The 25477-nt window shown below is 45.0% G+C and overlaps 1 protein-coding gene across 3 annotated transcripts in view; it reads right to left on the bottom strand.

The window, feature by feature from the left end:
- Positions 1-25477, bottom strand: part of LOC8030786 (proton-coupled amino acid transporter 1) — a 34223-nt gene that overhangs the window by 4306 nt on the left and 4440 nt on the right. For all 3 annotated transcript variants that reach the window (XM_029986547.4, XM_029986546.4, XM_040504994.2), the window contains exons 2-10: positions 22964-23085; positions 15409-15499; positions 12853-12941; positions 12666-12758; positions 12473-12557; positions 11030-11302; positions 8164-8339; positions 5270-5460; positions 3634-3762 (exon numbers count right to left, since the gene is read on the bottom strand). In XM_029986547.4, coding sequence (XP_029842407.3) covers positions 3634-3762; positions 5270-5460; positions 8164-8339; positions 11030-11302; positions 12473-12557; positions 12666-12758; positions 12853-12941; positions 15409-15499; positions 22964-23085 — 1249 coding nt within the window. The remainder of the gene's footprint in view (positions 1-3633; positions 3763-5269; positions 5461-8163; positions 8340-11029; positions 11303-12472; positions 12558-12665; positions 12759-12852; positions 12942-15408; positions 15500-22963; positions 23086-25477) is intronic.

The raw sequence follows: 25477 nt of genomic DNA, 5'->3' as shown, positions 1-25477 counted from the left end.
GCCGCCACCATAATTGCTTTGAGTGGGAAATTTACTTCGCTCGTCGCTGTAAACGTAGGACTGCTGGAACGATGATATTGGAGGCGAGTGAGATGTCCACTAAGTTTCTGCACGAAGTGTGCCAAGTTTCATTAAGACAGCAGGTGTGAAAGTTGTTTCTAACTAATGAAGAAATAAAGCTGTATGGTATATCCAATATTGGACACAAAATGTTGTGTTATAGCGGGCTGTGCATAGTGCAGATTTGGGCACACAGGTGCTTGGACTTGACAGTAACATGGCACAGCACTTATTATACAAAAAAAAAAAAAAAGTGGCACAGGGAAACCAGGTGAAAATTTGGTTTGGGCGGCGTAACTCAATGGGAACCGGTTTTGACCATGAAAAGGCTGTCAAGAGAATACCACTGGTCGGGGGAGGTGGAGTCTTTAGAGGTAGGAAGGGACTAGTGGAATGCACTTCCAATCGAAACAACTTTACGAAAGGTGGTTCCAAAGCCGAGAAAACGAAGTTGTCGGCCAACACACGGTTTGGCCGCCAAGGGCTTTTGCGGTCAGCTGTTGTGTAATAACCTGTTGTGCAAGGAGCTGATTTTCGGCCCACAGGTACTTTGACATGACCGTCACTTGGCACAACACTTATTATAACAAAAATAGTTGGCATAGCGAAACCAGGTGGAAATTTAGTTTGGGCGGCGTAACTAAATGGGAACTGGCTTTGACCGTCAAAGGCTGTCAGAAAATACCACTCATCGTGGGAGGTGCACACTTTACAGGTAGGAAGGGACCAGCGGGCGGTACTTCCAGTTCGAACCACTTTGCGATAGGTGGCTCTAAAGCCGAGAAAAAAAATTGTTGTCTACAGAACTCGGGGTGTCAGTGTTTCCACATCCAAAAGGAGGCTTATCAAGAAAGAAAGCACACCACATAAACTTCCATACTCAAACGTGGACTCTCCAGTGATTCCGAGTTTCATGGTTGTTTTCTTTAGATTAACATTTGTCACTTTTTTTACCGTTCAAATCTTTCTTCATGAAGTACAGATTGCGTGCCATATTTGTCCGGAAATATCATCGACACGTACGATGGGGACGAAACTTCTTTGGAGGGCATTCCTCCAACGAAATCGGCACTGCATACCCGCGAGTGTGGGATGGCATTTCAGTTCGTCCCATCGGCGCTGACACATGTAGGCGTTCCTGGTACGAAAACAAACGCAGAGCGCCAAGCGGCAGTGTAGAATATGTCAGCCGTGCCGACACAGTGGCAGACATGATCGGGACACCAAATTTCTCGCGTCGTACGGCACGGCTCCATCGTTGTCGCTGTCCCACAAAACATCGGCGAGGGGAAAAACTGTGAAACTTTGTCTCCACGAGATACGACGCATAACTATTGAAGCACTTAATGACGCAGCACAGGCAGCACTTCATGCTGTGAACCCAGCGCAACAGCACCACTCCGACTTCAACGCGTACCAACGTACGCCGGCGTGGTTTCGGTTTCGTTTTCTCTGGGGTGCTCACTGCCTACCTTCGGTAACGGCCGCGCGGCGGCGCGCCAGTCGCGTCGCACGGAGTGTATACCTGCGTGCCGCCTAACTGTTGACATAGCTACGCGGTCACATGGTGACGTGGTTTTAAAAGTGCTAGCACTGTTTCGGTACTTTATTTCTCTTCTGGCGCTGTTGACGTCGTTAAGTTGTCCTTGTGTGGAGTGGATGGATCATTGTGCTTGTCATGTGTTATTGCATGTAAGCACCGCAGAAAGATTGCAAGATCATGATGTTGGATTAATTTGGGTTTGGTGGTCCTATCGAGAATGCGAGTATTATGTGCACACTGTTTGAGATGAGCACATCTACGCTGGGGGCTGTTCATTGCTCCAATGATGCCGGGGGTGTGCATGCCATGACGATGCAGACAGGCGTTGGGAGCTGCAGCGTTTTCTTTTTTCGAAATGTGCAGGTGCGGATGTTGCGTGGCTTGAGAGCTTTCTTACCAGGCACAGCTTTTTTTCATTATTTCAGTCGTGAATCACCGGATGCAAATTATGCTCATCTGGCATGCCCTGTAAGGATATTGAATTATTTACGAACGGTGTGGAAGTGGTCGTATAGATCTACGATCATTGTATATTTGCCTATCTGTTGTCTGTCATGCCGTAGATTGGCATGACCTCTGGATGTCATTCCCCAAGAAGCATTTCAAGACACAATAAAGCTTCAGGAGCCTGGACTTCATAATGTCATTGGTTCCTTTATTTCGGTTTCCCGTGAGTGTATGCTGAAATTATAGCTTTTCCATAGCTTGACCATGTACAGGGTTAAAATGAGATAAGTCTTTTTGTGAATGGTCGAAACCAGAAAATATGTTTTTAGTAAGTTTGAAAGGAGAAAGGTTAAAATGAGAAAAGTTGTTTTGACAATGGTCAAAACCCGAAAATTTGTTTTGAGAATGGCTTAAGCGCGAAAGAAAAAAAAAGTGAAAGTTGTTTTGCCATGGGTTGAAATGAGAAGGTCAAAACGAGAAGGCAGAAATGCGAACGGATTCAAATGAGAACCACCCCTTCCAATAGGCATAGCGCGCAGACGTCACGCCCTGCTGTCTGCTTGGTGCCTCTTTGGAGATGACACCACGAGTCAATGGTGTTACTAACTCAATTGCCCACCAATGCATCCAACCTTTACTTCTTTTTGGTCTAGTTTTCCACAGGGAGAGAACTACCCTTTCAAATTTCAAGAGGCAAAACTAACCTGCTTGGTGCACATTTGGCAAGAATTTGCCAAATGTGCGCCAATTTTTTCCAGCTCGTCTAACGTCGGATGCTTCGCTCATGCCACCCTATATTTCTTCATTTTCACAGCGGAGCTGTTAGGGGCTAGTTTACCCAGGATCGTGTACCCCACAAAGAAATAAGGCACCGAACTCTAAAACACTTACTGCCACCTATGAGCGACAGCAGCAAGCCACGTATCTGGTTGCCGCCGTCGCCCATAGATGGTGGCAGCCTTTCCATTCTGGCTTGCCATCTTGCGACCGGCCATTACTTTTCATTGTACAGCTCCGCTGGTCTTCCTTCTTCACCAAAGTGGTAAGGCTGAAAGTTTCTTATGCATCCGTATTTCACCACGAGCTCAAATTAATTCTGACAAGGTTATAAGCGACCATTTCTCATTGCTAATGTGTAGACTTTATCTCGGAAATAGTTAAAAACATTGTCTATTGTTTAATTTGAGTTGAATGAAAAGGGAGAAGCCTGGAATTTTCAGTCTAGCTATACGCAGACTGGAAGTACAGTGCAATCCACTTATAACAATACCACATACAACGATGCACCGCTTATAACGATCAGTTTCTAGAGTTTCTAGACTGGAAATAATCAGTTTCTAGTCCAGATACAACGATAATCGGCTATAACGATTGAAATTTTGGGTTTTCTCATTATTGTTATAAGTGGGTTGCACTGTACTCCCGTGTGCCCTCTCATTGCAGGCGGTCACAAGCAAAAGGACCGCAGTCAATCCCGCCCAAATGCATCTGTGCGAACCAGCTTCGACTCGCAAGACTTCTTTTTCGTTACATGGAGAATCCGACACCGCAATGCTCTGGTGGTGGGAAGAAAGCCGCCTTACTGCAGTCAGCGTCCCACATGGTGAAGAGCTCCAGCACCGGGGGTAGTATGAGCGCCAGGCTGCTGCTTGCCAAAGCACCCACCAGGGAGATGAACAGATCCAACTGTGGAATGGCAGCCGCCAGGACGACTGCATGGTACAAACGCGTTAGGAACTGCCGCAAGGGCCACTAAGGGGTCGTCGAGATAAATCCAAGCTTTTTCCAGGTTTTCTCTCAACACAGTGAAGCTAACCAGCCGTATTGCGCTTCCATGCGACTAGACAGAAGACCATCGCGTGATTAACAATTCGCGACTGGCTCAAAAATGAGCAGAGAGTACGACCGGAGGGCAGCAATACTTGAATCACTTCGTGCCGGAAAGTCGCCTAAGGAAATCATTGCATGGTATGGCTACAAGAAGACACAAGTTTTCAGCATTGCCAAGAGGTTCAGATAATCTCTCATCCAGGAAGACGTGACTGCTGACCGAGCAAAGCGCAGAAAATGGTCGATATACATTTTATTTTTTCCTCTGTGTGTTTACGGATTTATCTCGACGACCCTGCAGATGAGCTACGCTTTAGAACAACGACTATTTGGCAATCTCGGTCGCAAGTTGCAAGTTGTGCTAAGCTTTAGCTGAAATTGTGGGAAATAGTGTTACTTCCTCCAGAAGCGTTAAAATAGTCTGCAACGGAGCGAAACGATAACGCCCGAGCTTCCAAACGCCTATTTGAAGCGCAGGAAGTCGCATTTTAGAATCGCAACAATTGCCGATCGTATCCCTCTGCACTAGCCACCAAAATGGCGGCACACACAAGAAAATTGGGGAATGGAGTGTTAATAGTTAGTTGCCACCACATGATTGTATTGTCAGCAAAATCTCGTGGCTCGGTCAATGGTACAAAGGCCTACATAACGGCATCATTAATGACAACGCTGGTAGGAGACATGACATACTCGCTGGCACAAAGGGGACAGTCGTACGTTCATACAGGTACAGTCAAATTGTTGGGTTGTGGTAAACGCAGAAATAGGTTACGAGCATAAATTAATATTATGGTAAGCTCACACTTCATTTAGATGCAACGAAAATATAACTTTTATATTTTTAACTATTTGATTATCTCTGAAGAAGCAGAGAGAGGGTCAAACGCCAACATACAATATCGACCCGCTGCAAGGCACAATATCCTACTAGTTTCACCTTTGGGAGACAGAAAGGACCTTCTGCAATGGGTTGCCTAGATTCCTCTAGGGAAATTTAAGGATTAAAAGGGCTAGTTGGGCTATTCGGTTGTGGTTTATCTTAAACATTATGTGCCAAAAGGAAGAGGCAAAAGTAAACGAGGACAGCTTGACACGGCCTGCACCGCGTCCCCTTGTCTTCGTCATTGTTTTGGCATATCATGTTACTTAGCGAATCCTTTTCTCTTCAGGATAAAAGTTTCCTCTTTTTCCCTTCTTGCAAGATGGTGGGGAGAAATAGGAAGAGTAAGAGAGGGGGGTGATAGATCTGCACACTCTTTGATCAGAGGTGATGGCATCAACCTCTTGGAGGAGGGAGTGTGGAGGAGAGGGGTCAGAGGAGAAGAGGAAGGAAAGAGGAGGGGATTGAACCACACATCGAACTTCAACGGGGAAGAACACTTGTACAGGTGAGGCAGACAAGGAGTGTGCGGAGTGCGAGCTCGGCAGCCAGCTTCTTCCGGGGAGAGTGCTTGGCCTGGTCCAGGGAAAGGCGCTTGGCCAGCGCCGGCCAGATTATGCGCATCGGCACGTAGAGCTGGAGGGCATACGACAGGAAGATGGAGACGGCGAAGATCACCCGGATCACTTCGTTGAGTCTACGAGGTGAGAAGTCATGGGAGAGGTAAGAGACACACCAAGAGGTCTGCCTACTCTTTTTATGACACATCTGTGGCAGAACTAAGAGGATGATACTTGATTAAGAGTATGAGGAAGGTTGTTTTATTTACGCTATGCACCTTTCTCCTTTCCTATATCCTCTCCACTGTTTACCTTACCACAACATGGCTTTCCTCGCAGTTTAGGGAGACGCAAAGTATTAATAAGCAATTCTTCATCAAGAGAGTATCAGATGTGGAGAAAATTGTGAGCAAGAGCAGAAGCTAAGAATGCTGCCTTCCCTGCAGAAAACCAAGGTTGTATGTTGGCCTTTAAGAAGCTTCCTGTATTTATTCAAATACAGTCGCCGAGACCAATTTTTTGGGCGCTGATAATTCGCACTTGTTCAATATTTCGAACCTAAAGGAGGAACCGTGACCTACTTGATAAAAACAGTGCATATTCACGACCAATGTTTCGGACAGCTTGAAGTTTGAGAGTTTGGTTTTACGGACGAAATCGCCACTAGCGATTAGTGGGAAACGTCGCAGAGAAGCCGCCATTTTAGATACTATGTTGGCTGCACGCGGATTGGCTTGGTTTGGCAGCGCTACTTGAGTTCTGCTAACACCTACCACTAGGTGACGATACGCTATGGCATTTTTTTCTCTCTAGCTGCATGTCTTTATCATCATCATTGTTACCACTTTGCTATGTTCATTTGCCATTCTGCAGTCGTGGGACCTGCGCCTCTCATCTTGTTTCAATGAATCAAGTTTTGGGACTATGCTGGCTTGGATGTCATGGCCCTATCTGTTGGAAAGTAGTATGCGACCATAACACAAGAAAAGGAGGCAGCAATTCTCAAGCTAATAGAAAATGGCCAAACGCAAGCGGAGGCGAAACCTGAAGCAAGGCACTATAGATGGCTTTTTTAAGCCCACTTAGACATAATAAAGGCAAGTTTTTGAATCTGCAGTTTTTGGACTGCATTCGCATGTTTCTCGGTCCCTGCGAAGTCCAAAAAATCGGTCGGCGACTGTACAGCTCGACTTTCTTTACCACAGAAGTACTTCAAAATTACGGGCCGACCATAACTGTGACAAAAGAATGTTAACATATAGCCCATTACAACGTTTACAAAATCACACCCAAGCATGCGTATGTTCACAGCTATGGAAGGCAAGCAAAGCAAGCAACATGTGCACAAATGGTGAAAATGGTACAGGCCACACACCAGTTTCTGGAATGGCCTGTTATAGGTAGCAGAATTTAGAGATTCTTTTTCATGCCCAAGTCTTGGGCTTGTCACCATGGCAGAATAATTTACGACTATCGAGCTGACCGAGGTGCTCCTCAGTGCCAGCCGCTTCTGTGAGTGCGCTGGAGCAAAGTGCTGAAGCTCAACTCATGTCCCCCGGTGCAAGGCTGTGACGCTTCACACAAGAGCACTGGTGCAATGCGGTGAAGCTTGATTCAAGCAGCGCTAAAGCTTTGTGGTTTTGAAAGTTTGGACGGTAACATAACTAGAGTAACATTTTTAGCTAGGGTGACTGGGCACACCAAAAAAAGAGGTTTGTACAAATCCGCTTTCCTTCCACAGAGTGAAATTAAAATATTTTTTATCTCCCTTACCCAGCTAAGAATAGCGGGGCTGACCTATACCTGTCATCAACCTACCGTAAAGTCCCGAGAGAACGCCCGCCCTTGAGAAATCGCCTATACCGTTTTTCTGGCTAAATATCTGTAACATACAAAATTCCGAAACATTGCCCACCCCGATTCCCGTCGGGCGTCACGCGATGTTCGGCAAGAATCGCATCAACCACACAATTTGCTGTACCGGCACATCTGACAAGGAAGTTCATAGCTCCCGTATTTTTGTCCGCGATCTGCATGCGCAACATTAGTTCCCATGACAGGCAAGTCTGTAGCGGGTTCCCACATGTTTATTGCACCATAAAACTTAAATCTGCTGCATTCGCGGTTTTCGGTATTCGTTCCCGTGAGATGCGAGTTCTCGGTGGGTTTCTGCGGGTCCTTCGCATCATGAAATCCGAATTCACCGTGTCCACAATCTGTGGAATCAGTTCCTGCGTGACATGGTTTGTATCTGGTGCCAGCGTGTGTATCATTAATTTTTCATAAAGCTTTGCTGTGGCATCCCCAAAGATAGCCCACACCATGTTTTTCACCATTTATTTCTTCATTATGGGTGGGCGTTCTTTCAGAACTTTACGGTAATATGAGCAAATATCATAGTTTACATAAACCGGAACCTAACCTACAGAACACTGAGAGCAGTCTTCCCATGCGCAGCGCAAGTTCGTCTGCTTCTTCGGCAGAGGCCGCAATGACGCCAGAACACCGAGCTCCGATTGGAGGGATAGCGGGTAGACCTCGAGGCAGCTAGCTTGGAGGTCTACCCACTATCGCTCGATCAGCGCCAATCAAAGCTCAGCATTCCGATGTCAGTGCAACCCCCGTGCAAGAAGCAGACAAACTTGCTCTCCACATTTATAGCTCTTTTCACAGAAATGCTATAGGAAGCTGTTGAAAGCCCGTTGCAAGCGCCTAATACTAACACAACTTTGTGGTTCTGCTAAAGTAAAATTAGTGACATGGTAAAGCTTCTCTCATCATATGCATTGACCATAGAGATGTTTCAGGGTACAAACATAAAACATTTGAGTCCAACGTACGGAGAGGCCGGGAAGTTGAGCGTGATGCTCCCTCTGACGTCGCTGCCATACTTGAGATATCCAAAGAATCCTATGGCCGTGTACAGGCAGACCACGATCATCATGCCCGTGTTGAGCACGCCGTTGATTCCCACAAAGTCTTGCGGATTCTGCATCTCATTCTCGAGTGGCAAGACCTGGAGCAAAGGCGCAATGACAAACATTCTTTCTAAAAGGAACCGTCAGACCGTTTAATTTCTTTTCCCTTTGGCTAACTAGGGGCGAGAGTAAATTGATCTCAGCCTCGGAAAAAAAAGGTGTCAGGAACCTAGCTTACTTTGCACAAAGCTCACTTTTCTGCACAAGGGGGATTGGAGGACGAGGGTGTTAATGAAATTGAACCCAGCATCCCCGAGCTCAATCCTCACCCTGCCCGTATTGATCTAGATGAGCATCGGTACCTCAGTGGGCCTCAGATGCCCACTGGGGCTGACTAACTCACGGCTGTATAAACATACACATGGCACAATTATTATTTTGTGCACTAAAAGTGCATAGGAGGTGCTTTCAGACTTTTACACGTCTATTGGCCTGTTTTTTTTTAGAAATTTTAGACATCTTTTGTGTTTATGTTTCTCTGACTTTTTAAAGCTTTTAGACTCATTTGAGGGGCTAAGATGCACAATGCAATCAAAAGACGTCGTGTAGTACCGTATTTACGCGCATAATGAACACACTTTTTTTTCCGAAAAATTGACCCATATTTGGGAGGGGGCAAAATTTTTGCATTTACACACTTTGCACAAATGTCATTTTAGGTGCCAATATGACATGGCAGGGTACTGTGGCACGTCTCCACTGACGGAGGCACGCCCACGGCTGGTCGTGGGCGTGCCATAGTAATCATGCTCCATACAGTTGAACCTCGATTTTACGAAACCCGATCTTACGAATTCCGCGATCTAACGAAGAAAATTTGATTCTCTGTAAGGTGCCCATAGGGCTCAATGCTTTTCTGAACTCGAAATGACGAAATAATGTTGGGATTTAAGCTTTTTTTGAAAATAAATTCAAGTAAAACGAGGTTGTTTCAAGGATATTTCGAAAAGAAAGACTCAGAAGATTGTCATTACGGTGCATCAGTAACATTGAGGAACCCGAAGTCTGTATTTTACGGAACTCCACGCAAAAACGAACTGTGCATCACAAGCTTTGAGTAAACTATACCAGATGGCGCTGGCGGCGGTATTTCACGTCGCGTGCAATAGATGGCGCCGCTGATGTTCGCCGCCGTTTTGGCCGTTTGCGGAGCCGAGATTCGTGTTTCTTCGTTCCTAGGTCCTCCGTGTTGTCACGTCTTTGGATTCCTCTACCAACACGTCTACGTCGCCGCCAAATGAAGCTGCTAAAGAAGAAAAGTTCTCTCTCCAGAAGAAAAAGCGGAGGTAATTAACGCTGTTGCCAGTGGACGTAAAAAATGTGACGTTGCTACAGAGCATGGCATCCCAGCGAGCACGTTGTCAACGATCTTGAAGGGGAAGGACGCTATCCTTCGAGCGGCTTCGTCAGGGAAGGCGATGAAAAAGAAAAACCTGAAGACTACGCCATACGAAAAGTTGGAAGCAGCGCTTTACACGTGGTTTATGGGCATGAGAGCCAAGAACGTTCCGATATCCGGGGAAGTGCTACAACGGAAAGCGCTCTCTTTTGCATGTCTGCTGGGCTTTGATGACTTCAAAGCAAGTTCTGGCTGGCTGCCGCATATTAAAGAGCGTTACGCAGTTGTAGACAAGGTGATATGCGGTGAGGAAAATAGCGTCAACAGGCTTGAGACCAGCGACTGGCTGTCCGAGAATGTACCGGACATCCTAACAGGCTATGCCCCCAGGGACATATACAACGCCGACGAAAGCGGTCTCTTCTATCAAATGCTACCGAAAAGAACGCTTGCCCAAAAAGGTGCGTCCTGTCACGGTGGCAAGCAAAGCAAGCAAAGGGTGACGATGCTGCTGTGCGTCAATATGCGCTCACAGTCGAAGATCATCAGCTTCTTTCTTGAGCAATAAATTTGTTGTTTTCCCGAGAATTGAAAGCTTTAATACGGTGCCGCGGAAGCAGCTTGGATGCCGCTGCATTAAAGTCGTAACTATTGAATCTAGTGGCCAAAAAATGCATTTCCCGATTTTACGAATTCCGCGATGTAACGAAGTAATTTGCAGCTCCAGTCAATTTCACTAAATTGAGGTTTAACTGTATATAAATTCCAAACCTTTTCTAGGGCGCTTTTGGCGTGCCTTTTGCCAAAGAAAAAGCACCTTACGAAGCTCACTCAGCACGGACAGCAACACAACTATTCTTAGGCCTAACCACTTTCGCTCACTGTCCAAAAGCAGACCACAAACAATGGGGTGTTTGTTGACATCAATGCATCCGATAGGTGAAGAATGTCCGGAGCTGGGCAATTCCTAGACCCAAGCTTCGTGAAGTGGGTGCGCCGCTCCATTTCATGGTTGATCACTTCTGCACTTGCACTTCCACACTTGCAGCCATTACGAGAGCAGCTTGGCTTGGCTTGACTTGGCCTGACCACTTAGCGGCAAAAGAAAATTTATTTGGTGGCTCACTAAACTGGACGCAATTCAAGACTTGCGGAGCCGAAAATTGAAAGTGAGTTGATTATGCGAGGAAAAAAAGTACAAACATTGGTACCAGTTTTGGGGGGTGGGGGGGGGTGCGTTTATTATGCGATTGCGTTCATTATGTGAGTGAATACGGTATGTGACACGCCGCTCAGCACGACAAGGCTTAACTGTATCGAAACGACGGTCGCCCGCAACTCAAGGCCCGCATAAGCCCCAACAAAACCCGGAGGAAGCGGCGAACTCACAATGCCAATCCCTTCGAAGGCGTAGATGGCCGTGCCGAAGTACAGGGGCAGCCTCTCCCAGCCCAGGAAAAAGGGCCGCTCTGAGACGCTGGGCATGTCCTGGAGCAGGTTGTAGAAGATGAACCCCATGCCCAGGATCTGGAGCACGTTGGCGAACGTGGACGCCAGCGCCAGCGTTCGCAGGCTCCTGATGAAGTTGTACAGGATCATCAGGGGAAGGAGGATGGCCAGGCAGGTGTAGATGTTCAAGCTCGTCCCCAGGCCTCGCAGAATCTGGGGAATGGTCACGATAGCGTTCGAAAAGAGCCAAGGACATTGCGCAACTCTCGGGCACTGGTAGGGTCGTTTGGCGGAAAGTGGCAAGGTGTAGCGCAGATGGAAAGCTACCCTTGGCTAAAGGCAACACACAAAGCGTGTTTATGTCACGGTTTTATTAGCTAAAAATGTTGTACTCCGGCAAGTACTGGCACCTAGCGGCTAAAACGAAAGGCTGTTGCGGCAGGTTCGCTCACCAGCCTGCTCGAACAAACCAGATATTCACAGCACATGGTAATCTAAAGACGAAGCCGTGAAAGTAGGTTGAAGAGTGTGCAATGAACATTGCTGCTACTATGAATGACTTCATTTTCGTAAGTTCGATATCAGCACAAAATGTGTTATATTGGCCATTTTCTACGAAAAACCATCACGTTCGACCGTTACACATAAGTAAAAGTTATATAAAGCATGTAAACCCCCACGGGCCATTACAAAACAAATACAAGTGTACTCCCGACAGAGATTGAACCTGGGACCAAGTGGTTTCCAGCCAGATACTACACAGGCCGAGCCTAGCAGACAAGGCACGTGGAGACAGCTAACTTTACAAAAGCAGTATGTGCCATATCGCGTCGTAGATTGCCTCATCTGATGTCAACATACGTCACATATCACACCAGAGCTGCATAAGGTGAAGCAAGCTCTCCCTCATATATAAGCTAAGAGCTGGCTCGCCTCGATTCCTTGCATCGCCATGACTTTGATGCAGACCACTGCCAAGTGTATGCGAGCATATTGCCAGCATAAGAAGCAGCAGAAACAACGGCAGGGAAACAACAAGCACACTTTCAACGTAGGAACGCAAACCACTGCGGAATGCTCTAGAGCCTACTGCTTGTGCTCGACACATTCAGCGCTTCTCTGTCTCTGTCAGCACAATCGAGATAGCGTCCTATTGAGAAAAGGTTTGTTATCAAAGGTGTGATGTCAGAAGGATGACTGAAAGCGATGAATGGCAAAGTGTATGAATCTCTTTCAATAAGGCATTGGCCGCCGAGCACTCGACTTGCCACCAACTATAGAATTTGTTGCCTCGTGGCGCGCTAGTAAATCTACGAGCGCAAGTGAGGGACTACGAGTTGAGTCAATGAGTTCGTAAAAACGGTGAGGACGATGGCAACTCACCTCTTCCAGACTTTTGGCGACAAACACGAAATAGACGCAGCAAAAGCCAAACTGAGTCATGAGTAAAAATGTGTTCACTACTGTCCTGGAAGTGAAAGAAAGAGACGACACCGTAAAAACACAAGCCGAAAAAAAGTCGTAACATGGTCAGAAACGAGACCAAAATGAAGAGAGAAACTTCTTAGGTACCCACTTGGCAGTGTCAGAAAACCGCCGCAGTCGCTGCGGACCGAATTTGAAGGAATTTTGTGCTACGCCAGCGAAGTCCAATGTCCGGCATCCGATTCTGGGTTGTGAAAGAAGCAGACGCAAAAGAGAGTAAGAACCCACCAAGAAGCACAGAGGTTTTGCAACACGACACACAAGTGCCCATCGCTTACTTTTTTGACAGGATGTGGTTGCAGCGTACCAAAATGTGCATGCAGTGTATGCAGACGAACCCCATCAGCAGGACCCCTACAGAACCAACCTGAAAACAAAACAAAAAAACAGTTTTGATATTTTCTGTATTATCGTTCATAAGTTTATGGTGGAGACACTAGACTGAGAAAGAAGACGGATAACTATTTCTATTTTTCACTCCCTCATCCTCTCTACCACATCACCCATCTTATCACTTTTGTTTACATGTTTGCAACACTGACAAGATCAGAACAGTGTTCTAGCCTCACCCGGTTGTTGCTTTTTACGATAATGTGCCACAAGAAGACAGGCTGTTAATGCCGGCACGATTTCCATATAACAGGGGTTCTCAAACTTTTTGGCCTCACCATATCAATTGCGATGTCAGTACAAAGTGAGATGAAGGCGCTTTGCATGGTCCTTCTGCACAGCCTGCAGCGTGGGGGGGGGGCTGCAATTTGGGTGTTCACAGAACCCATGAGACCAGTTCGTGGAACCCCTGTGTTCCCCGGAACCCAGTTTGAGAACCCGTGCCATATAATAATTACGCTGCAACTTACACAACGACAAATTCAATGTCCGAGAAACAAAAGGCACTCTTACTGCATGAGCGATGCACAATTAAAGCGGTTGCAATGCCTTTAGCGTGAAAAAGTCTGCAAACCTGTAAAGAATGAGGGGGCCATGACGATGTGCAACTTTGCCTCCCTGAATCCAGTCTGGGGTAGTAACGCGTTACTAGTAACGCGTTACTGTAATTTCGTTACTTTTTTGGTAACTTGTAACTGTAACGAGTTACTTTTTAAAAATGTAACTTGTAACTGTAGTTCTATTACTTTTTTCTGAGGTAACGATGAAAGTAACGACATTACTTTTGTCGTTACTTTCCAGTTTTTCATGAATAATATATCACTGAACGAGTACAATTTAGCCATTTTTTGCGCTTTCCAAATTGTCTCTTCCGACATTTCGAGTGTCAAGTTATTTTTTGCACAGACTTGTGAATAAGTTCTTTCTCGCCAGTCACGACCCGCATATAGCCACGTGTAGGTTCGGTGAAAAAAAAAAGTAGTTATCTTTAGCACGCGCTTGTACTTTGTGACTGAACACTTGCATCTTCGTGTCTTGAAGAACTATCTCTTTTGCGGTTCTTCTTCTTTTCTGCGCAAACACTTTTTAATCGGGTGAATCAAACGTGAAACAACAATACACGCGGAGGGCACTGCGAATGTTTCGTATTTTGATTAGCGCCGCCACTCCGCACTGCGCATGTTTCGTATTTTGATATGCGCCATTAATCTGGTGTAGTGTCAACAGTCGAGGCAAAATTTACTGCTATTTGCGCGGGGTTTGTTTCTGGCTTGCCGGGTACAAGCTGAAATATGTCCAGGGACTGTATGAACCCAGCGCAACCGTCAACGAGCCAGCAATAAGCTAGTGCTACGAAGGATATGAATGTTGATAAGAATAAAGAAAAACTACCATGGCCGGCGTACAGAGAGTATTTTGCTGACGTGGAGGAGGTTACTAACACCTTGACCGCAGAAAATGGCACTCTATTGCCTCACCGCCTACCCGGCAATCAAAAACCTTTTTCGACGAAACAACACTGCAATCCCATCCAGCGCGTTAGACGAGCGCCTGTTCAGCAAGGGCAGGGACGTGTTTGTTATCGAACAAGGGAATCTTTCAGAAACTAATTTCGAGAAGCAACTGCTGCCAACTTACAATACGAAGTAAAAAACACACTTTTTAATTTAATGGAAATAAACTTGGGGAAAAGCGTTTTCTAGTTTCTCCTAATTTTTTTTTTGTGTTATAGAAAAAGTAACTGAAAAGTAACGTCGTTACTTTTTAAAAGTAACTGTAACTGTAACGAGTTACTTTTTTGTTGCGGTAACTGTAACGGTAACTTCACTACTTTTTTCAGAAAGTAACTGTAACTGTAACGAATTACTTTTTAAAAGTAACTTACCCAAGACTGCCTGAATCGCACCGAAAAAGCTGCCTACCGGACCGACAAGAACAGGGAGGACCAGACCGACCGAGTTGCTAGCATTTCCAATGAAAATGTCACACAAATTGTCAGTGTTAGTTCGAGAGAACTGCAGGTAAACTAGGAAACACCAGAGCCACCAATAGGTGACACTTAGAGTATCGGCACAATCGAAAATGTGTTTTCGAGCTTTGGGTACAATGTCTGAAAATGTCGGACGACATTGCTTTGCTCTGTCGCAGAATGTCTAAACACTTCTGGAGGACGGAAAACCATTTCCTGCGATTCCAAATAGAGCACGAGATAACTGGCAACAATAATTGTGAGCACCAAGATGGCCAAAGTGTCGTCATCCTGAAGCGCAGCCTACCCGGTGGTCCTAGGAAACGTCGTACATAAAAAAAATCCGTGAAATAACAACAGCAAGGACACCCAATTGCCCAATAGTTGCTCAACACCACACTGATCTAGTAATCCGTGAAATGTTATTACTTTGGGACGTGAACATGCCTGCAACGAACAAAGGGGTTTCACTCACCACAATGCCGGCGTTTGCAAATGCATTGGGCATTGCAAGAACCCCAGTTCCAATGTTTCCCTTCAGCAAGTGCATCATAGTCTGGCAGCTCCTACAGATAGAGAAAAAAACGGTGCAACAGTCAGGAGGCAGGTGATGCACATGCTTTTGGTCAGGTGTATAAGAGCAAGAGGTGCACACCCAGCACTTTATAGGCACCCTGGAGATCTAACTCAGCGCTGATATGTACACCTCTCGCAATAGCGTTGCGCACACTCATCGGGAAGCGACCTCGGCAGTCGCAGCTTGACTGCAGTGATACACTGGTGGGTGTTGCAAGGTCGATATGCCTTTTTGGTAGTGATAGACCGAATCTGCCGAACTTCAGACTCGACAAAGTTTGGCACATGCCGAACTTTTGAAGGAAAGTTGGGCAAAGAATCAACAAAAATTCAGCAAACACCTGCCACGTACGAGAAAGTGACGGGGTTTGCAGGGCCATGAATTGCAAATGGATGCTGTGCGGTTACCATTGTACAGTCTAGTACTACCGGCGGTTACGTCGAGGTGCGGAGCATATGGTAACTGCTTTTGTGAGTGTGGTTTTCTTCAATATTTCCTGCCTCAAGAACAGAAGATTGACTAGGATGCGATACATTCTGGATAACATGATTTTCATTTGATATTTCCAGTGATGCACGAGGTAGTTACAACATTGACTGACAAGTAACTTCAAGCACTTATTGCCATTAAAGCAATCCTGTTCTCGGCTCGCAAGTAGTTTGTGCCGAAACAAAATATTATTGCTTTTTAATGAGCGTTATTTCATGGTTTCCATCTGTCCGCATAAAACTAAACACAGAACTATCATGGTCAACGTCCGACATTCTTAACTCCTAAATTTCCGCGTGTGTCCCAACATCTGAAACCGGAATTTTTAGAAGTTAAAAATGAGACATTGCGAATATGAGAACACAGATTCATGCAAAGCTAAAATGACTCAAACTAAAAGAAAATAAAAAAACTGCACATTTACAATAACATTGTTATTTTTTCTCGTGAAGGCTCAGCAGCCGTTGCATTCATTTTCGCGCACGAAACGGTGACTTGCAGAGGAACTAAGAACACAGTGTTACCGCCTTTATTTCAACAATTTACGTACACACTTGCAGGCATGCGCTGATGAGACCTCAAATCCGAAACTCGCATATCATGACTGCGCCCGCTACCCCACTACCACCCAACCACGTTGTCACACCACTTTGCAAAGTCTCAGTAAAATTGCCAGTAAACACACAAAAATGAGACCAATACAATTATTGTGTAGAAAATCACCTTATTTAGTAACAACTGTGTCAATATGCATTTAAAAAATGAACAAAACAAAAAAAACTATAAACCTTTCTTGCCCGGAAAAACGAAATATCAACTTCTAGATCTGGCGACAATGTATTTCTGCCGAACCTTTAGAAAAGTTCGGCGAAAATTCGGCTTTGCTGAATCCTAAGATTCGGCGCCGAATTTTCGATTCGGCAAAAGTTTCGCCCATCACTACTGCTTGGGCTACCGCACTGGCGGAAACAGCCTGAGCGGCGGCGGAGCTCTACAGCTCCACCCTACACTGACTCAAAAGTAGCCGCACGCGGCACCCCACAAAGTTCATGGCTCCCAGGTTTCAGGGCAAGAGAAACAGCTGCTTCACACACTCTCCCATTATGTTAGGAGATGAAAGGAAGGCAGCACTTTGATCGGGATCAAGCAAGCAGCTGTGCTCACAGTGTAACAAGGCACAACAACAAGGTATCCGACTCAGCAAGGTATCCGAATCTATTGCCCTATCTAACAGAAAAATAGATTATCTTGCTCGTCATTAGTGTAAAATGTCTGCTTGCGATACGGTGGTTCTCTGGCATTGGTGCATGACTGTTTTACCTTCTTTTTATGGTCTTGATCAAACAAGTGTTTAATGTGCGGTCACGATGAATAAAAATTCAGTTGAGAGTCGGCGCTGTGTATATGTCCTTCTGCTTCTTGTCCCTCGTCGTTTGCGCTGTTTTAACCTTTTAGAGATGTCACGACAACTAGCCCAAGCTTCAACCTCATCAGATTCACCTCGCCTATCGTTTGTAACAGCAAGGAATTGACAAGATAAAGAGACTAGCAGCAAAACTAACAAGCTCCTAACACCTAAAAATCTGCGCATCGCCGAGCTTCAAAAAAAAATTAAAAAAGACTAGCAGCAAAACTAACAAGCTCCTAACACCTAAAAATCTGTGCATCGCCGAGCTTAAAAAAAAAAATTTAAAAAATTAGAAACTGCAAGTTAAAACTGCCGAGTCCATTTTTTGGTCAACAAGGCTTGCATAGCAAAGGGCACTTCTGTGCGGACAAAAACTTATCTGGGCTTCAGGTTTAAGCTGTATTTTGAAAACCAAACCCTGTTTGTTGAATACTAGCCAGCAGCCTTTTTTTAGCCCTGGTCTAAGGCCCTTTCCTGCCGCACCATGTGATCCTTTTTTGCAAGCTCAACCTGTGGACTTTTGACTTGTATCTGACTGTTACCCAGTTCCTGCTATGTATGTCGAAATACCACTTCAACGAAACTTCGAGGTACCTTAGAAGAAAGATTTAAGTGAAAGCTCACTCAACTAAAATGCGTTACAATAAAATTTTGCTGGGGACCTCTACTAGAGAAGTTGGTTCATCTGAATAGTTTGTTCAACTGGAGTTTGTTTAAAGGGACCATGAAACGATTTTAAAATCGAGTTTCATCCACCGCGTGTCGTAAAAGGTGTGAAAAGAAACACAAAAACACAAAAATAGGGAGCCAAAAAAAATTATTTGCTATAGAACTTTTAAAAGAAAACTGGACTCTTTTGCGCCTTCCTTCCTTCGCCTGTTCACTACGATGCATCCGCGGAAATGGAGCACGTCAGCCAAATCCAGGTCGCCTATTGGGTAAGAGTCTACCTCACCAGCACCGCGATCGTAAACAATAAATAGCCGGCGAATGTTTCCTAAAAGTTTTCTTAAATAATATTCAGATCCACATTTTGTAGCATAATTAGAGATGTGTGGCGAAAATTGCCAACTTTGATAATGCTGAGAGCCAAGCGCCATCTATCGTGTGGTAAACGAAGCAACTACTGCGCGTGCGCAGTAGGGCAGGGCCGACAGTTACTTGGGTGGCGGCCAGCGACGAACGTTTATTTTCTTTGTTTTCCTTCCTCTCAAAACTCTGACTGACTGAACGTTTATTTTTCTATGTGTTCTTCCCGCGCGTGCCGACTTCAAGCAGCAAGAAAACAGTACTTAAAACAGACCACGACGAACAAGAAGGCTGGATCCACCGACTCCGACGAAGCGTATAGGCCTAGCAGGCGTTCCGACTCGGCGCTGCGTTGCTTCGTCCCAAGACCGTCTGCCTACGATCGGCTGGCGTGCTAAATGGAATATGCCCGCGCGACCCTTGTGGACCCTTCCCGTATTATAGTTTGATCACTGACCTCAATTCTAGATTAAGAGGTGAGGTCAATCTCTTCCCCTTGTTTTCCGAGGTCGAAAAGGGACTCTCGTCGATTCTATCTTCTTGTTTTGTGTGATATAGAGCTGAAATAAACGCCGTATGGATTACCTTCGTAACACGGTATGTACACTTTGTTATTGGTATGCCATTTTTATTCTGACAGACTGCACGTCACTGTCGAGCTATAACAGTTCGTGAGAGGTATACGTACAACCCCGGTCCAACCTTTCTTTGCCGAGTGTCGCGTCAGTATCGAGTTGCAATCGTAAAAGAATGGTCCCGAAGCGCTTACAAACAGCGCGAATACGGCACTTCCATCAAGCGCGCGCGTCCGCTCCGAGTGTAAACAGGTATTTACGTGGCTCTTGCTGACACTCGTAGTTCAAACGTATCTTTTTTAACGTCGGCTCGCTCCTGCATCTCCGAGGCCGCGAAAAACGCCATCTACGTCGCTTTGCAAACGACTGACACGGGACGGCCCTTCTGCCAACAATGACGGGGTGGTTGACTTCTGGAGTCTTCACCGGAAGACTCGCTGCACTTCCCAACAGGCATACCGGCGTATGGGACTAGTCCCATGCTGTCGCTGTAGCGCAACATATCTCATTGAATTTCGCTTAGCTGCGATGCGGCGATGAGAGGCGCCGATTCAGGAAATACGTCGGTGACATCAGCGCAGTAAAACCTACCGGCGCACCCCAACTCGTCGCCGTTAACGCTCCCATTCTCCTACTGCCGAGAGAACTTCCGGTTCCGGAAACGGCCTACGTCACGGCTTCTTTTGCGGTCAGTTGGAGAGAATGAAAAAGTCGATACTTTAATAATTTTTTGTGTAGAAGTTAATAAACCGAGACGAAAACGGATGCCTGTTCGGCATTCAGTGAACATTGACGGTTTAATGTAAAAGTTATCTGGAAAAAGTAAAAAGGTCATTTCATGGTCCCTTTAAATGGTATTTCACTACGGTGCAATCCACTTATAATGATAATGAGAAAATTAAAAAATTCAATCGTTATAACCGATTACTGTTGTACCTGGACTAGAAACTGATTGTTTTTAGTCTAGAAACTCATTTTTATAAGCAGTAGATTGTTTTATGTAGTATCGTTATAAGTGGATTGCACTGTATAGCCGTGATCTTATTGGTAGTCAGCTGTAGGACAATATAGACAAGGGACGGCTATAGGCAAGATTCCATGTTTTCTGAGTTTATTTTCTTTTCTGGGTGTTTTTGGAGTTCAGTTCTGGCCAAAAACTTGGGGTATATCAAAGTCTATTTTTACTATATTCCGAATTCCCAGAAACTGAATGTAATTTTATCCTGTTCCCAATTTTCTCAAAATTCAAGATAAAAATAAAACGTATACAAACACGAATTTACCCTAAATTCGTAAGAACTCACCTGTATCAAACAATATTTTTTCAACTGGATTTCTACGCCGTCACTTTTGCCCCTTGCCATACTGCCTATCCCACAACAAAACTTGCAAATAAGTGCTGGTTCAATGAACTTGATACTTAAACATCACTGAACTCCTGGACATAGTCGCTAAGAAGCACAGAAGTTTCAGTTGCCCTTAGACAAAATTTAACGAAATCGATGGGTTCACAGCTTTTAATCATGAAAGTGCAACTCTTTCACCCCTCTAAGTGTAAATAGCATGGTCCAAACTGGAAACTGGTTTTTGCCTTGACCAAGAAGTAAAGTGATCCGTTGTCCGGAACGAACCCCGACGAGATAAACAATTGACCCCTTTTTGTCGATAGTCCCGACATTTAAACAGAAACTGGAGCTGCCCCCTTTGAAACCATTCACCTTCTGATCAGACAAAACTTAAACCCTCTTTTCTTTCCTTTTTTTTTCTTTTTACAGCTAAGCTGTTATGTGCTAGGATTTGTAAAAAAAAAATATGTCCATGGATGTTAACAAAAAAAACTCCCGTTTAAACGGCGCTCCTTCGTTCCGACTGGTCGTGGCAAGTATAAATAAAAAAAGGGGGCAACCCACGTGGGTCAGCCTTCCTTGGCATTATTAGATAGTGAGGTGCTGATCCCTTGTAATCATCTACGGTCGCCAACTTATCTCAGCTAAGAGTGCTCTGTGATGAGTCTGAAAGCAGAACGCGCCGATCGCCGATCTAACCTTCTTTTCTTTCGCTTCCGCGATGCTGATAAAGAGACGTGGGCTCAATCAGACAAAACTGTCCTCGAGCTGTGGCTCGAAAAATTGGGTTTAGAACTAGCCCATAACTGACCATAAGGCAATGATTACTTTAGTCACTAAGAATTAAATAAAGACAATTAAACAACTAAGTCGTGTATGTGTCTTCATTGCAATCATATGTAAATCATATAGACCGTTCCACTAGGAACAGCAGAGAGAGAAAAAATGCCACCCCCTCTCACCTCGCGCATCGTCTGCTCCGTCGTGTAGACTGTACCTAACATACGGCTGGCGTTCAAACTCTGTTTAAAATCGCGTCATTTCGGAAATTTCAAGCGCAGATTTTGATATGCAAGTTATCGTGTAATGCTATGCTCAATAAAAAGACTAACCAAGTCTCATTGCGATGTTACCTGCATACGAAAAAAAAAATGGAAAAACTGTGTCAGAGTGGCCGGTCGCTCCGGCGAAAAGTAAATCCGGTCGCTGTAGCTATTTTACTATACGAAGTTCATACTGGTGTAGGCCTTTAGCGACAATGAGTGGAAGCCTGGAATAATAAAAACATGCTCTCCTGGTGCAATAGATGCGGTGGGTGAGTTGCCGGCTGACTCCACTGCTATTGAAGTAACATTTACTGAAATAAAACAACAGAGCGCTAAAGGCTGATTTTGGAGTAGCTATAAATATTCTAAGAACGCGAACCACTTCATAATGGCAGCCACGAGCGAGAGTTTCATGTTTAGTACAGCCCGCCGGTACAGCCCAAAGACTGAGATTAGCAACCTCCATGTTTGTTGTCTACTAGCAGAGTCGGGCACGTGCCCTTTCTCGTTTTACCCTGCCGAACCTGCTGAACTTCCCGGATGAGAAGGCGCTGCGGTCTAACAAAATGGCGTCGCCCTGAGAGTGCTAAATGAAATGGTCTATGATGTTGTAAAGTTGTTGTAAAGAAAACCCGTGTGAAGTGAATGGGCTTTACAATTTTTTTTTCTTTCTTTCTTTCTTGTCAACGTGATCTCCAAAAATTCAGTTTTTCTCTTTCCAGTAGTGAAAGGTTTTGCCAGTGATTGTTTTTCTAACTTGGGATTTTTACCAAGAACATGGGACAATATACCCGTTTTCACCTCAAGAAACATAGTAAAACAAGTACACCTCCCCGTGGGGCATTGCTAATTTCCAACTTTATATAGAGAATTAAGATACCCGTAGATGCTTTTCAGATTAGATACACTCCATCTTATCAAGACATAGCATCGCATCTTTCTCTGACAACCAAATCTTGTAAAAACTACATCGCACAGCATATGAACAATGCGCAAAACTTGCCTTTTTTTTCTTGAGGTGACAACGAGAACAGCTGTAACTAGAGTTGTGTGTTTTTGGTGAATACCGATAAACCGGTTTCACAAGAATTGACGAAAACCGAAAAACCCTGAGTAAGAACTGGCCCGAATAAGAAAGAAACCCAAGCTTCACGCAAGAAAAACTTTATCTACAGCATTATTCCGTTTTGAAAGGGAACCCAGCCCACAACAACTCTAAATTGACCCTCATCCCGTTCCTTTCAATTACCGGAACCGCGACACACTCATTCCCTAGCGATCGTGGAAGTCCACCTTTTATTTTGCAATAAACGCCCCAGATTTACCCGACAGCAAAAAGTAACACCGAAAAGCGCAGTCTGTGGGAAAAAATACCCTCCTCCCCCCTCAAAAAAAAAACCACACACACGTTTGTATACGAAAAATAAAACACCGAATACACCCCAGCTGCAAATTCTTGAATTTTGTCTGAAAGCGAGGAAGCACAATGGTCGAGAAGGTTTTCGCAGCACCTTCCCCGATTTCAGCCCCACCTGCTGGGGTGGCAAACTTCCGACTCACGTGGTGAGTTGATGATCCGAGCCCGACTTCGATGTCGCGCACTCCGGGTCCATGGACCGGTCCACGCAGAGTGGACTTGTCTCCGAGTCTTTTTCGGCGTCCCCATGGCTTGTGGGTGTTCCCTGTGCAAGGCCAAAGGCTACCTTGAAGCACGACCGAAGGCTACCCTAAAGTAAAAACTGAAGGATACCGAAGGCCATACTGAAGCAAAATCAAAGGCTAATCCAGAACAAAAATGAAGCCTACTCTGAAGCAAAATCTAATGCTACATTGAAGCGAAATCTTGGGCTACCCTGAGGCAAATCCTAAGGCTACTCTGAAACAAAACTGAAAGCTACTCGGGAGCAAGATCAAAGGCTCCTCTGAAGCAAAACTGAAGGCTACAGTGAAGCTAAGCTGAAGACTACTCTGAAGCAAACCTAGGGCTACTCTGAAGCAAAACTGAAGACTACTCGGAAGCAGAGTAAAAGGCACCTCTAAGTTTTACTGAAGGCTACAGTGAAGCTAAACAGACAGCTACTCTGAAGCTAAACAGAAGGCGACTGTGAAGCAAAACCAAAGGTGACTCTGAAGCAAAACCAAAGGCTACTCTGAAGCAAAACCAAAGGCTTTGTGGGAGCAATATCAAAGGCTCCTCTGAAGCTAAACTGAAGGCTACAATGGAGCTAAACAGTAGGCTAGTGTGAGGTGAAACAATGTTGCAGTTCACAAGGTGGGACTGAAAGAAATTGCAATGAGTGAAATGAAGAGAGGAAGGGACCAATATGTTTCTAAAATAATGAAGGGGTCAGAAAATTTTGGAAACAGTCTTTGATAATTTACTGCGGCTTCTTTTGCCGTCGAGAAACAGCTTTTCCGTCATCGTAGAAATGCGAATACAGTAAAACCTCGTTATAACAAAGTTGAAGGAGCAGTCGTAATTATTTCGTTATAACCATTAGTTTGTTACAGCCAATGTCCATTTCTTCCCACTATTAGCAAGCCAGGGGAATTATGATTGCTTTGTTATATCCATTAGTTTGTTATATCCCGTTTTGTTATAACGAGGTTTTACTGTACCAGTTTTTATTTTATTATTTTCATCATTGGCCAAAGATGAAATTTCATGCAACACGCACAGTTTCAGCTTTTGCCTCACATTGTTCAGTTTCCATTACCATTGCAGTGCTCAACTAGCATTGAAAGGACAAGCTCTTAAAAATTTGCTGAACAGAAAATGACCAGCATTAAATACATTTACAGACCCTCCTCCAAGATGGCCAGATGATTAGGAGTTTTGGTATAGGAGTAAATAGTCAATCGATAAAGAGGCCGATGCCTTGACAGCTTCATGCTGGAATGGTGCTGGCATTACTGGCAAATACCCATAAAGTCTGAATGCTGGTTCAAATATTCAGATGCCATGATAATCTAGATATAGTCCTATTCAAACCTGGAAAAGAGCCAACTTTTCACAGCGTTTCGTTTGGGAACAGAAGCGATATGGCCATTTCAATCTGCATGCTTGACCGCAATCTCACAATATAGAGTAGACAGGTGAGCAAACAACCTACAGCAGATTAGGGAATCAACTGTTGTTTCCATTGTTGGGTTTGGGGACAAGGCTCTGGCAGCCTGATTGCAAAGGTTATCGTTGCCTCGAAAAAAAAAAACCTTGAACTCTCCAGGAAAGCTCTTCACTGAAGAATCCTCCACTATAAGGAGGCTTCTAGTTAGTTACAGGTAAAGAATAGCCATACAAACTCCTCCCATAAAGTCGTCCACTCTTTCCACTTTCGCAGAGCAAATGCTAGAGAGGAGGAAACCATGCACCAATCACGGCAAGCAGAAAACTTTGTGGGAGAGGCTTCTCAGCATCTTATTTTGCGACATACTATAATGGCATTTCAGAAATAGGTCTTCAGACAGGAAGGGCAATGCCACCATGAATGGTCACGGTCAAGACGAAGTTTACGTCGAGACCATAGTCTTGCGTGGCTGCAAAGGTAGTGTCAATGCCTTGACACATTTGACAAACCAGGCTCAGTGAATTGTCAGAACTAGCTGGTCAAAAAGCTCATCAATGCAGGCTTAGAAGCCTGCTCTGAAAAAGCTCTCATGCAGAGTCTCAATTGCTACAGATAGGGATGTAAAAACACCAAGAATCTCTTCACATTTCCCCATAGCATGTCAATTCTGAAGCAGCTGAGCTGGACAGGACTGCCAGGGATTGGATGCACTGTGGATTAACTTAAAACCACAGTGCAAGTTAGACTCCCAGGCGAAAATTCAAAGTGGTTTTGCAAGGGGTCCCACTTGCCAGCAAGTGGTTCCATTTGAATACCACTTTGGTTAAAGTGGTTCCACTTGAACTGCCAAGTGGTCCCACTTGGGATGCAAGTGGTTGAAGTCAGAAAACCACTTGGCCCCAAGTGGTTCCATTTCCCTTCAAAGTGGTCAGTCAGAAGACCACTTGGTCTTAAGGGGTTCCACTTGCCTCTCAAGTGGTTACAGCTAGAAGACCACTTGGACCTA

The sequence above is a fragment of the Ixodes scapularis genome, unplaced genomic scaffold (genome assembly GCF_016920785.2).
Source record: "Ixodes scapularis isolate PalLabHiFi unplaced genomic scaffold, ASM1692078v2 PGA_scaffold13__105_contigs__length_92229423, whole genome shotgun sequence".
NCBI lineage: Eukaryota > Metazoa > Arthropoda > Arachnida > Ixodida > Ixodidae > Ixodes > Ixodes scapularis.
This window is presented reverse-complemented; position numbering and strand designations above follow the sequence as displayed.